At 45.2% G+C, this 14,388-nt stretch overlaps 1 protein-coding gene across 1 annotated transcript in view; it reads right to left on the minus strand.

Annotated features, from left to right (window-relative positions):
- The window catches only part of IQGAP2 (IQ motif containing GTPase activating protein 2), a gene marked incomplete at its 3' end in the record, with an annotated part of 303,633 nt that extends 289,251 nt beyond the window's left edge, over positions 1-14,382 (minus strand). Inside the window, 1 exon segment of the mRNA XM_014583916.1 lies at positions 14,282-14,382. Within this exon segment, the coding sequence (XP_014439402.1) occupies positions 14,282-14,327 (46 nt within the window).
- Between the last annotated feature and the right edge of the window lie 6 nt (positions 14,383-14,388).

The raw sequence follows: 14,388 nt of genomic DNA on the forward strand, positions 1-14,388 counted from the left end.
GGGGATGGCCATGCTGCAATCCCTTCTCCCCCATTTTCCTCCCAGAATTTTGGGCTCCCACATACTCGCACCCATGTGATTTTCAAGACACAGGGTCCAGGACTCAAACGGCAGCCGGCCCTGTGCGAGTCCAGCAACATAACTGCTATACCATCTGCAGGTCCCCAAAAGTTGAATTTTTAACTTGTGTTTAAGAGATGTGGTAGTGGAATGGCTATGTCGCTGGACTCCTATGTAGTCGACCACAGTTCGAGTCCCGGACCTGGTGGCTTAAACTGAGCTGGGCGCATGTGCATGCACACCCAAGATCCCAAGAGGAGAATGGAGGAGATGGGATTGCAGTGTGGCCATCCCCTCTGAGGGTGATTTCTTGCTTTTTGTCTCTGTTTCTCTCTGTCTCTATAGCAAGCACACATGCCCTATAGCAAAAACCTCTCCCAAAAAAAAGAGATGTGGCAGGTACACAACTTGGTTTCACATTGCCTAGGTTCAAATCTTGGCTCTGCCATTCACTAGCTAAACCTTTGGCAAGTTACCTAATGGTTCTCTACCCCAGTTTCCCCATTTGTAAAGGCGGGATAATGTTACCAACCCCAGAGGATTATGAGGAATAACATAGGTGATTAATAAAAAGTGCTTAAAACATTAAATGGCACATATGTGCACTAAATGCATTTGTTATTATCAGCATCATTAACATTAAACAGACAAAAGAGTAAACAACAACAGTATCCCCTTCTTTGAACTGAGTACACACCTCCTGGTCCTGTCCCATCCTCCAGATGTGAAAAACAATCTCCCCAGGCTGGACAGGGGAACCAGAGACAGACCCACGATACAGGTTTAAGATCAGGGTTTTCTGAGTTTTGAAACTTACTTAGCTCTTCTGCAGAGCCAACATTTTATCCTGTCTAATAATCCTGGAAACACCACACATTGCACTTAGTACAAGCTCCACGCTAGTCATTAAGAGACTACAATTTAGTTACATGGAATTAGACTGTTGATCTTATAATCCTCGGCTCCCTCACAACTAGGGAGTGGAATGATTAACCTTCGAAACCAGCAGGGTGCCTAGTCCTGGATACATCTTCTAAGGCATGATGATGCCAGAATCCTTTGAACACATGTGCTTACTCTGGATCACATGGCCTCGGCAATAGACGGAATGCTGACACGCACCCCGAGGACACGGTCTGCCCGTACGTTAAGCTCAGCTATCCCTCAGCCCCGCTCTCACAGGTTCCTCCTGGGTCTGAACTACCTTTCCAGAGCCTCAGGCTGTCGGTCCCAAGACAGCCGAGAGCCCAAGTCTAATAAAATAATAGTAATTAATTTTTTTAAATATCAGCTTTTGGGGATAATTAGGATTATCGAAGATCTTTGAAATCAGTGGGCAATATTATATTATTATTAATAGCTTGCACTGAATGAGTGCCTTCTGTGTACAGGTACCAAGTCTTCAGATAGGTCAATCCATTCAATTCTGATTATAATTTTTTTCCTTTTATTTTTTCTTTAATTTGCTCTAGGGTGTGTGCCCACTGAAGAGAGAAAGAGGGGACAGAGAGAGACCATGCCACAGTCCCTTCTTCTCCACTCTCCTCTTGGGACTCCGGCACAAATGTACATGTGCCCTGAGTGTTTTTCAAGCTTCCAGGTCTGGGACTTGAACAGTGTGGTCAGCATATGAGATCCGGCTGCCTTAGCCACCATGTCTGGCTGGCTCCCAATTCCAAATATAATTATCATTCCCATTTATAGCTGAGCTACACGAGTAGGGCAGTTAAGATCGTGTGCCCAAGGTTACACAGTCAGTATTTGGAAAAACCTGGTTAACCAACTAAAACATTATTCTATTTTTTAAATCCCGTATGTTCCAGTCAGCCTGTTTCTTCACTTTATACTACTTGGACGCCAAAGGCAACCTGTTGTCTATGTACTATACTATTAAATTACCACTCAAAATCTACAACTCTTTAAAAAGTTATACATAATTGAAATGAAAAACTACACTCTAATCCTTGTCTCTCATACCACATGACATCAAAAAGTTAAATTTTGCCACAGCTGGATTTCCTACCCATTGTTCCTGATCCTCTACGAAGAAAAGGTATGAACAGATCTACACATGGCCTCCCAGGAGGTCATCGGAACAGAAGACTAAAGGCCTGCATTCTAATTACATTCTTCCTTGAGCTCAAAGATACTTCACTCTTCCAAGGATGCATCAATGCACTCCATTGAAAAGTGAGAAGTGTATGGCAGTTATCCAAACATTAAACATAGAATTACCATATGATCTAGCAGTTTCACTTCTGGGTACATGCCCAAAAGAAGTGAAAGCAGAGACTTGAATAGATATTTGTATGCCTATATTCATAGCATCATTTATAACAGCCAAAAGGTGGAGCAACCCAAGTCTCCATTGATGGAAGATTGGGTAAACTAAATGTAACACAGATATACAATGGAATATTATTCAGCTTTTAAAAGGGAGGAAAGGGTCAGCAGGTAGTGTTGTGGTTATGGTGCTGGACTCCCACATGGCCAGAAGAGGTTCGAGTCTCGAACATGGAGGCTTGCTGTCTCACTTCTTCTCTCTCTCTCTCCCACTCTCTCTTTGGTGAATGCGCATCCCTATAGCAAATGTAAAAATCCTACTACTACTAATAATAAAATTAAATAGTTATTTTTTTTAAAAGAAAGGGAAGAAAAAAACTAACATGTGGTACAACATGGAAGAACCTTGAAAGCATTGCTCTAACTGAAATAAGCCGGACCTAGGAGGGCACGTATTGCATAATTCCTCTTCTATGAGGTACTAAGAGCAGTCGAGTTCATAGAAATGGAAAAGAGAATGGTAGCACAGGGTGCCAGAGGAAATAGAGAGTTTCCTGGCATGAATTTAATGAGTATAGAGTTTCACATAGGGAAGATGAAGTGCTAGAGAGGGCTCATGGTGACGGTTACACATAGTATGAATATACTTCACACCACAGAACTGTCCACTGAAAAAGAGTTAAAAAGGTAATTTATGTTACATGTATGTTACCACAATAAAACATGTGCTTGTACACACATGGGGCCAGACGGTGGTCCAGCAGTTACACAACTGGACCTACCTGGAAAGGTCCTCATTTTGTACCCTGTGGCCTTCCTGTACAAGTTGGGTATGTACACGTACACACCCGTGATCTGAGCTGTCTGAGGAAGGGAGTGGATAACGGCAGAAAGACTCTATTGTGGGCACTGTCTCTTTATTCTCTCATGGAAGAAATAAATAAACTTTAAACACATACACACACATACTCACAGTGAAAGGGGATTAACTCAAGAAATTTCAAATCTTGACTGCACATTGGTATCTCCTAGGAAGGTTTATAAAAATATGACTTTATCACCAATAGTGGGAGGCTAGATACTATGGCCCCTGACGCTATGCACCTGGAGGAGACAGGGTCACTCATGAAGCATTCATGCCAGGAAACTAGCCTGGACCCTCCGTGGAGTCGATGTCATTGAACTTAGGGAGGAGGAAGCACTGCTCCGGCCCAGGGAGGAGCATGGAGGAACCGCAGCCAAAGGCGAGGTGACCAATCTGGCTGGAAGCTCGAGGGCTGTCAGTGCAATGAGGACTCTCAGAGGAGAGCTTACGCTGGGCAACAGGACTGACCACACCGCAGTGGTGGTGTGAGGATGGGGCCGTGGGAGAAGCTCCTCGTCTTGGCATGTGCGATATGCACTGAAGCAGTGAGGGGCGAGCTGCCGCCACCTCTGCAGAAGGAATGGAGTGGGAAGACACTCTGCTGGGTGAGGCTAAGTGAAAGGAGTGGATGGTCACCGTATCTTCTTTGAAGTTTTGAAGGTTCAAAATATTTTTAATTTTAAAAAGGAAAAACCAAAAAAGACAAAATAAAAACACCTATGCCAGAGCTCTACTCCATAGCAAATGCACAGCACAAATGAGGTATGGTATCTAGGGACTCAGTGTTTTCTTTGTAAAGCTCCCCTGGAATTTCTAACGGGCAGCTGGGTTGACAATGGTTGTGGAGGAACCAAAGTTTCTCCCTCTTCAACCTACTCTGCCATCTTGACTGACCTGACCCCTGCGCATCCCCAAGCTCCTTGGGTACTCTCCCAAGGCTGGAAAATAGCCTAAGCTGTTTGAGTAAACACACCTCTCATCCTTATCCAGGGGAGTGGCGGGTCCCTGGTCATAGTTCCACTACGGTGTTGACATTTGAAACCACTCCATACATTCCTCAAATACCTCCCCGTTTGTACTCCCTTTCACAGCCCCTCCCGGACAAGCTCTATGAGCATATACCTTGGGGATGCGGGGTACAGAAATCTCATCTTGCAGCAGCCCAAGGCTTCACTTCTGTCGTAAGTTCCCTTACTAAACTCTTTCTTGTTCCCTAACCCCAACCCCAACCCTAACCCCAAACTCTTAACTCACAAACTGGACTTGTCTGCCTCACTCTTCAGTCTTTCAGCTCCTTCTGACTCCAGAGGTAGTTTTGCTTCCATAAACTGACTTACACTTGGCAATAACTATGAACCAGCAGATTCTAAACCAAGATGCGACACTACGATGGCATGGGTGACAGGAAAGGATGTGCAGGCAACCTACGAGGAGGACACCCAACAATCCTGGGAAATCTTCTCAAGGGCCAGGTGATCCTCGCTGCACTCTCCCACCCTTCCTCTACTTTTCCTAAGAATCCAAGCCATAGTATCTTGACTTTGTAAAGAAATGGTCTCCACCAGCAGAATAGAACACCGAATTGCCGTCCTAAACTTCATGCATCCTACAGAAAAAATCTGTAAAAAAAATAAAAAAAATAAAGTATATATACAGGATTTATTTGATCCCCACCAAAGTCGATACTCTATTTCCTTATGGATGACTTACTTTTCTTACTCTCAAAGGAAAATGGGGCTAAGATTTGAAATCCACTTTCTTTTGGAGTGGGAAGAGTCCTAGGAGGTGGAGAGACAAACAAGGGCAGCAGTGGATGAAGGTGGTCCAGCCATTGCCAGCCTCAACCCCCCATCCCAGTGTGGACTCAGCAGAGGCACGTCCAAGCATGCGCATTTCCTTGGGTTGCACATCATTTAATCTCTCAGTATGCACTTTCCCACCCAGGTTTGCAGGTGAGGAAACTTGAGGCATGGAGAAACTGAAATAACCTGCCCAGGTTCCATAGGCGCTAAAAGTGAACCTAAACTCATGTTTGCCTGGTACTTGACAACAGTTGAGATTACCTCTAAGCTGACAGATAATGGAAATAAGTTACTCATTTAGACAAACAGTATAGCACAGACATACCAAGCAAAACCTGTCACAGCAGCAAATACTTACTGAGTGTCTTCTAGGTGCCAGAATACCCAGCTACAAACTACCAATAGAAAACGAACCTAAACACTATTTAAGCACAAGCAGACTTCAAAACATCACAGAAAATGGAATTAAAGTATGATTTTATTCTAGTACAAATTTCAAAATCCATAATATGTATTGTCCATGAACATTCTGTACTTCCTATTAGAAATACATACGTTGTTTCAATTCCATGGAAATTGTCTGTTTCTATAGAGATGACTACTGGAAATACGGTAACATTACTTAATTGGATCACGCTGCCAGTAAGATATGAGAGTACAGACAAAATGATCAGGAACTAATCTACCTTAATTTTTTTTAAATGATATAAAAATGTCTTCCATCCAAGACACACTAGTAATGGAAAAAGGAGAACAATTAAGTCTTCTCTGGAGATCTCAAGCAAAAAATAAATAAGAACATCCTCCTCTCTCTTATCAGTAGCAAAACAAACATACCTCACCTTCCCTGCAAGGGGGATGACTTGGATGCACTTATACCTATTTAATAATACCTCTGCTAAGATATCCAACAGTTAGAAAATTGTGATTGAGAGGCCGGCAGGTGGTATGGTGATTAAAGGTGCTGGACTCCCACATGGCCGACCATGGCTTGAGTCCCGAACCTGGTGGCTTGCTTTCTCATTTTCTGTCTCTCTCTGTCCCTCTCAGGTCAAATTTAAATAAATAAATAAAGTTAAATAAAATAATTCTTTAAAAAATTGTGATTGAATAAATGAATCAAACACTTTAAGCTGTCCTGAGGGGAAAAATGAGGACTTTTCTCAAGGACAACTCAGGGCCACACACTAATGTGATGTTGAAGTCATGTTGGATTCATCTGGGAGACTGCAGGTCCTGTTCCCGGTCCGCCTGCACACAGAGGGCACGCGTCCCCGTGATCCTGACTGGCCAGGAAGGCTGGGGAAACCAGAGTTAGACATGTTGAAGATGCTTTGTTTTTCTCTCCGTTTCACTCTCACTTTCATGAAAGAAAGAAATAAACCTTAAATAAAGACCAGCTGGGGGACAGCAGGTGGCATAATGGTTATGCTGCCGGACTCGCACATAATTGACCGCAGCTCAAGTTCCAGACTTGGCAGCTGAAAACTCACGCCAGGCACGTGTGCACATGTGTCCAAAATCCCGAAAGGAGAATGGAAAGAAGGGATTGCAGTATGGCCGCCCCCTTGGGGGAGGTGATTTCTTGCTTTCTGTCTCTCCATCTCTCCAGCGAACACACACACCCTATAGCAAAAAGTCCCCAGGGATACAGTGTTTTGTATTCTGTACAAAATCAGGTGTGATATGGTTCCTTGTGGCTATCAAGCCCCAGACCTGGCAGCTTGCTTTCTGACTTTCCCTCCCTCTCTCCCTCACTCTGTCCCTCTCTGGTCAAAATTAAAAATAAATAAATAAATAAAAAGTTAAATAAAATCATTCAAGTAAAGAAAGAAAGAAAAAAAAAAAGTCCTAGGAAGAAAATGGAGAAGAGATTGCAGAGGGGCCATCCCCCTGGGGAATGATTTCTCACTTTCCCTCTCCTATGTGTCACTTTGTTTCTCTCTATCTCCAGCAAACACATATGCCCTATGGTAAAAACCTTTAAAAAAAAAAAAAAAGAAAGAGAGAAAGAGGAAGGAAGGCAAGGAAAGGAAAGGAAAGGAAAGGAAAGGGAAGGGAAGGGAAGGGAAGGGAAGGGAAGGGAAGGGAAGGGAAGGGAAAAAGGGCCAGCTAGCCAATGCCATGGTGGTGAAGTGAATGGATCCCACAAAGCTGACTACATAGTTTGAGTCCCAGACCAGACAGTTTCACAAACAAGCCAGGCACATGTGACTACATGCCCAGAATCCCAAGAGGATAACAGAAGAGAAAGGATAGTGACAGAGCCACCCCCCAAGGGGTGGATGCTTTCTCCCTCTCCCTCTCTGTCCAGCAAGCACATGCACCCTATGGCAAATTAAAAACAAACAAACAAACAAAAAACCTTTCGATCCTTACTGTCTAGCTTGTCTACCCCTAACCAAGGATTAGAAGCCCAGATTGCCAGGTTTAGGGCCTCCCTTCCACCAAAGAAAAAGGTTCCCCAGCTCACTCCACCTCCCCGAGGGCTCCCGAAACCACCATATCCACCTGGGAATCCTTCGTCGGTGGAGAATTTAGACTTGTCCTTCCAAATCACATTTGCTTCCCACAAGAGAGAAGCAGCCTTTAAGCCACAGCAAAATAAATTTTATAAAATAAGCATGAACCTGTAGGGGAATCAATGCCAGGGTTTGTATGTGGTGCGTGTGTGTGCTCGAATCAAACACACGAGGAATATATAAATAAAGCAGTCTAGAACCTGCCATGTGTTTTCATTTATTTGACAAAAACCTGCAAACACGGTGAAGAGAGTAATTTCCTATTAGAAATGTCTTTTCATGCTTCTGATGCTTGCTCTGGTGCCTTACAATCACCTGGAAGGCTTGTTAAATTCAGACTGCTGGACCCTAACCCCAGGGTCAGGAGGTCTGCTGGGACCTGGGCAGCTGGATTTCCAGCAAGTTCTCAAATGATCTCCATCACCATTGTTGCCCCAGGAACTGCTCTTTGAAAAATCACATGGGGACCAGCGATTAGCATAATGGCTATGTTGCTGGACTCCCATGTAATCAGCCGCAGTTCGAGTCCCGGACCCGGTGGCTTATACTCACACCGGGTGTGTGTGCGTGCGTGCCCAAGATCCCAAGAGGAGAATGGAGGAGAAGGGATTGTGGCATGGCCATCCTCCCCTCCGGAGGGTGATTTCTCGCTTTCTGTCTCTCTGTCTCTTTCTGTCATTCTGGCGAGCGCATGCACCCTATAGCAAAAACCTCTCCAAAAAAAGAAAATGAAAAAAAAAAAAGCACCATATGTGACCCATGATTGTAAAATTAAAGGAGAGTCCAGTTAGAGTTTAGTAAAATCTTACACACTTTCTGCAAAAAGGAGTCTATCTAAAAGTGCCATAGTCAACCACTAATAAACCAGAAACATGGTCTAAGTCATTTTTCAGCAAAACTGGGATGTTGGTCAGTGGAGGAGGTCATTAAATCTCCAGTGAAATTTGGGAGGTGAAAATTGCCACAAGGAAAAAAATGAGGGGAGGCGAGAGAAACCCTATCCCTCAGATTTGCCACCAGTAAAGGAGAGAATGAGGAAAACAGGTGAGGGAAACCCTACCTGCCAGATCGTATAGTGGTCAATATCCTTGCCCCACTCTAACTTCACCTTTTTTTTTTTTTTCAATCTGTTCTCAAAGAATTTGCCTATCCCAAGCAAAACCATCTGACAGAGCCGCCCATCCAAAGACCTTCCCCAATACGCACGGCAAAGGGACTGCGCACAGCCAGGAGAGAGGGCCCCACGTCTGCACCCCCACCGCTGGCCGGCCTGCCTGCCGTCCTCACAGTTCCTCACACCACGTGATCCAGCCACATCTGGCCTTGTCCCAGCTCCTCACCTCACTGCGCCACTCACCCATGAACAGCTAATGAAAATGATTTTTAAAAAACAAACAAAAAAATCTCAGTGAACAAGAAGATACTTCAGTGAAGGGTTGGATCAAATAACTCTCAAGGCAGCTTAAACTGCCCTATAAATAAAGGACTCCCTGTCCCCTTCCAGCAGTATCTTCCTTCCTCAGCAGCTCTTCAAATGTCCTGTCAATCCCACCAAACCACGCACACAGCAAACAGAGCCTGGAAGTGCACTGGTAAAGGTAGAAGCATCACTCCTCCTCCCAGAGTCTTCACAAAGTGTAACTAGCTTAGTCGTGGTTTCCTTCCTACGCAATACTTTGAACGTATCAGGTGCTCAACTGGTTGAGAAAACCACAATTTGTTTAGCACCGTGTGCAGGAATCACAGCAGCCACCTTTATAGGTATAACCTGTACACACACCTCAGGGGGTACAGCAAGCCCCAAAGCTATGGAAGTCAAAACTCAAACCTACATCTATGAATTCCAAAGCTTTTGCCATTTCAGTAACCTCATACTGCCTCTCAAGGGGAAAACAGAATAGAGTGGGAAAGGGAAAAATACCAGCTCCCTGATCATTCGCTACGAGTTTCTGCCGATTGCTCAGCAACCCTAGACTTTAGGGCATGGCTGCTCCATGTAATAAGGTGTGTTTCACAAAGTACCCTATTGGGATCATTGGTGCATGCTACTATATTATGGAAAAGCTTTCCTTTCATTTCAGTGCCTCTAAGTGAGAGACAAATGTCTCTACAGATACATTTTCTCTTTTGAAGAAGGCTGGATGAACTCTAGAAAAAAACCATGTAGTCTGTACTTTTTTGGGGGGCGGAGGGGGGGTAGATAAAGTGACAAATCACCTCTACAGAATACCATCACCTATCGGGTCATCGGAAAAGAAGTCATGACGTTTTCTATATTTTTCTTTGCAAAATGCATCATGACCCTTCAGACAACTCAATACTTTATAAAGAGTACACTATCTGAATGACTACGGATTTCTGTGCTTAGAAAACCATGACGACACCTGATAAAGAAAGAAGGTGTGAACCCCCTATCCTCCAGGGGAGGCAAACAGATAATAGCTGGTGAGAAAAAGTCTCTGAGTCCGACAGGACTGCCTCCAAGTTCCCTAATCACCAGCTAGCTGTGTGGCCTAGGATTTCAGCTTTTGAAAAAAAAAATCGTTTTATTTTATTTATTATTATTATGTTTTAAATCTGAACAGAAAGAAAAAGGGAAAGTGAGAAAGCAAGCCACTAGCTTTGGGACTCAAACCATGGTCAGCCATGTGCGCGTCTGGTGCCCCAACCACCATGCCACCTGCTGGCCTGGACTTCAACTTCTTTGTGCTAGGAGAAAACCACTGGCCCTTCGAAGGCACCAACGAGCAGATGAGAACAGCAGCATGCACAAGCTCCCACACTTGCTAAGCTACCTCACAGGTACCCACTTGACCCGTCTGCCCGGTGGGACTTACCTGATCCTATAAAGCAGAACCGAGTAGCCGTTATTTCTCTGTTGGTTCCCATGAAGATGCAGTAAGCATCCGGTCTGTCTGTGTACTAGCTTTTTACATCACAGGAGCTGTCGAAAGCTTGTGGACTTGGAGGGTAAGGGCAACAGCAAAGCAATGGTTCACTAGAGAAAAGGGGGATACTTAACACCCTAAACAACACTAACTTCTAAAACAAACTCAGTATTACAAGCTTAAAGTCTCCCAAACAAGTCATTTTGGCTAACAGTATGTGTAATTAAAGTTAAAAGCATACTAAAATAACACTTTAGCTGTTGACCTTAAAGATCCTTTTGAAACGCTTAACTAAAACGCTCGCACATGAAGGAGTGGCTCTGACTTTCTGTCTACTAAAGAGAACATCACGGGCAGCATTGCCTGCTGCGGTTGGTGGTTCAAATGAAATCACAGACAGAATGTTCACACCGAGCTACATCAAATACAGATGTCATCAATCCTGCTTTACACACCTGGGTTTTACTAGTTTGGAACTTAAATGTCTTCATTTCAGGTTGGTAATTGGAAAGGGATGAGAAGTTCAGTTGTGTCGCCCTCCCCTAGTACTCCCAACACCCAGTGCTCCAGTCACCAGATATCTAAAAACCTCATCATTCAGACAAGAGCATTATTCAAACACTACAGCATCAGCCAGAACTCCCCCCTCAGTTCTCACACACACGTGCATGCACGTGCACACACAGACTGGAATTCTGTTGCATTTTTTAAAAGAAGGAAACAATGAAATGTTGATCGCTATCACTTTTGCATTATGTCTCATGAAAGGAAGGATCTCAGTTTTGCAGAGAGTAGAAAACCGCAGTTCTAGCAGCATGAACAACTAGTGATCCGCAGCAGGAACTTCACTGCTGATTAGATGATTGGTAATGAAGAAATAAATCATCTATCTGTCTAGTCACCAAACCCCTCTTTTGTTCTTACTGGTCTTTTTAACTCAAAAGTAACGGGGAAAAAAACCCTTTGAATCACGGTGGTGATCTGTTTTCAAAATTTATTTAGCAAATACATTATAGTTCATTGCAACGGCACGTAAGTCCCTTATAAAAGTAACAGGGAAAAAAAACCTTTGAATCACGGTGATCTGTTTTCAAAATTTATTTAGCAAATACATTATAGTTCATTGCAATGGCACGGAAGTTCCTTATAAATCATGTGCGGATATAAGTGCTATTTAAACTTGCTTTTCAGTTTAGAAAGATACTGTGCATCTTTATGTTGACACTCAGCTTTGTTCTGTAACTATTAATATCACACAAAATAACTTCAAAGGCTGCAGGAAGATGTGGCCAACACTAGGAAATAAAGGGAAAGCATCTATTTTATTTTAACTCCAAGCTCCTGCAAATCAGAAAGACTTCGGCCATCGCTCAGCTGTCAGAAATCTGAGAAGGCTTGGAGCCTCATGGAGAACTCATTGAGAAATCCCTCAAGTGCGATTCATTATGTGGTATTTTACAGACACTCATCCTGGTGGAAAGAAAAGAGACCATAACAGCCCTGAGCTAATTTCGTCACTTTGTATAAGAATTACTGAAGTAAAAGGCAATTCAGGGAGGTAGGGCAATAACAAAACAAAAGTCCAGACCAAAACCAAGTAGAACAGTTACCTCCGACTACCAAGAAGTTGTTTTCAAAGCCCAGTCTCAAGCATCTTCTACTTAGAAGGTTCAGCAATGAGACTGAATTTACAATTTGCTGCTAGTTCTTTAAATGTTGGGGAGAAAGCCGGTTTGTTACAGTTGGAGGCCCCCACTAAACCTGTACTTATCAAACCAATCAGAAAAAGCACAGCGCAGTAACACACAGAGCAAGGGCAACTCCGCGCTGTCTGTACCTCGCCTTCCTGCAAAGGAGTCACAGCACCATTTCCGGCTCAGGTTGACAGAAGGCACAGCAAGTCAATAACCACAAGTTACACCGTCACATCAGTCTCCCCCTTCTGCATGCATAGTCAGTGTTAGGTGCCTATTAACATGCAGGGATATTCCACTAGATATTTTTAAAAATATATACCGAAAATATACAGCATTCATGAACCTGGTTCAAAATGACAAAAAAATGTTCATTTTAACAACAGGCTCTTGTGTGAAAGCCTTAATGTTTTAGGGTCATAATGAAGCCTTGGAAACATAGGAAATATTTTCCATTTTTGACTGTTAGTGGCCAACGAATGCCAGCACTTGCCTTGCTAAGAGTTGGTGACCAGAAGTGGTTCCAACATGATACCACGCCACCGCCTTACACCACGCGGGCTGAGAAGGTTGCACAGAGATTTTCAGAAAGTGGCCCTGCTTGGTTGGCCTCAGGCTTGCCAGATACAAACCTCCTTGACTGCTGCTTTTAGACTGTGCTGGAAAACACAGGTTGCTTCAGTGAAAATCAGCCTGCATCACAGAGGCTCCGGCAGGGTGTGACGAAAAGGATGCTCATAGTGCCTCCCATTCCCTGCAGTCTGCACTATGCTTTGCTAATCAGGGAAGACACCAAACACGTGCTATCAACAAACTGTTTTTAAAATGCGTACTCGCCTGTTTCCAGACTTTGCGGTCATCTTATAATGGAACAGAGTGAAGCTGCCATATGTTAAGAGCCGGTCACACGAAAGTACAATACTTCTACCAACCTGAGGTAGACACTGCAAACTCAGGATGAACACAAGGAGCTCTGAGTGGTTTACTCAACTCCAAACCAATTAAGGCTGCAAAACCCTGGGTCCAGGTCAAGGGCTGAATACATTTCCTACATACATATGGCATTTCCTCAGGCCTCCTCCTGCTGACAGCCTGACACCAAAGTGGTCCCATGGGAAAACTAACCTTCCATTCCGAGACTGGGAGGGAGGGGGAGAATTTAACCCAAGTTAACTACTCCCCCCCCTTCATTAAACAAGTCTGTGGTCCTCCCAACCATCTAGAAGCACACACACAAAATACTGGTGCAGGTATCACCACTGGAACCCTGGTTTCTTTGCCACCAAGGCCAGCCTGGGCAAAAGATTAACCTGTGGCCCTCGGCTGAAGGTTCACCTACAGGGCCAACCCTGGAGAGACAGAGCCAACTTTCTGTTTGTTTTAAAGGAAATACTTCCTGGCACATGTTTAGGACTCTGAACCCTGCACATGAAGCCACGTGGTTGGAGCTAATCTGGCTCCATCCACTCACGATCGGCCAAAGCAAGCTCTTCCCAAGGGCAGCTCCTGGCTAGGTAGTCACACCACCTCGCTCAAGTCAGGCGGGTTCCGACCGGATTGCTGGAGTATCCTCAGCACAGCAATCCTTCTGCGTGCTCAGGGTCCCAGAAGAGCAAGGAGGAGTGTGACAGGGGCGCGAGGTGCCCTTTTTGCAGTGGGCAAGAGGGGATTCACACCCACGGGGCTAAAACTGGCTCTAGGACTCAGGCGCAGTCCAGGAATCAGAATCGGAGACGCCTGTCCTGCGGCAAAAGCCGACTCTGCCCGAGGCAGGGAGCGGGGCACTGAACCGAGATGCCCACCTGTAACCACAGCAAACTTTCCTCCCCTTCTGTCAACAGATTGTCTTACGCCACCCCCTGGCCCGAGCTGGAATCGACCGAGAGCTCCGCGGGCTCCTCACCTGATACCCCTAAAACCCAACCTGGTCTGTCCCGAGCGCAGTCACCGCGCTGCGGGCGCGCGGGGCTGAGGGTTGCGAGGTGATGGCGGGAGCGGCCGGCTGGGGGTGAGGCATCTGAAGAGAAGGGCGGGAAGACGCCGTTCCCTGCCCTCAGCTCTCCGGCTCCCGACTGTGCCAGCCACGCAGCCTCTGCCCCCCGGCTCCCTCAGCGTCCCTTATTCAGTCCCGGGGAGCGGGCTCCCCAAGCGCGCCCGGAGCACTTACAGCCATAGCGGGGTCTCTGCAGCGATGGCGGGTCTTCGTGGGGCATCCTGCGTGGCTCCGGGGGTCCGCACGGGCTGCGCCCCCCACGGCTCCCCTCGCTGGCCAGG

This window comes from Tupaia chinensis, unplaced genomic scaffold, assembly GCF_000334495.1.
Source record: "Tupaia chinensis unplaced genomic scaffold, TupChi_1.0 Scaffold145093_1, whole genome shotgun sequence".
Lineage (NCBI taxonomy): Eukaryota > Metazoa > Chordata > Mammalia > Scandentia > Tupaiidae > Tupaia > Tupaia belangeri.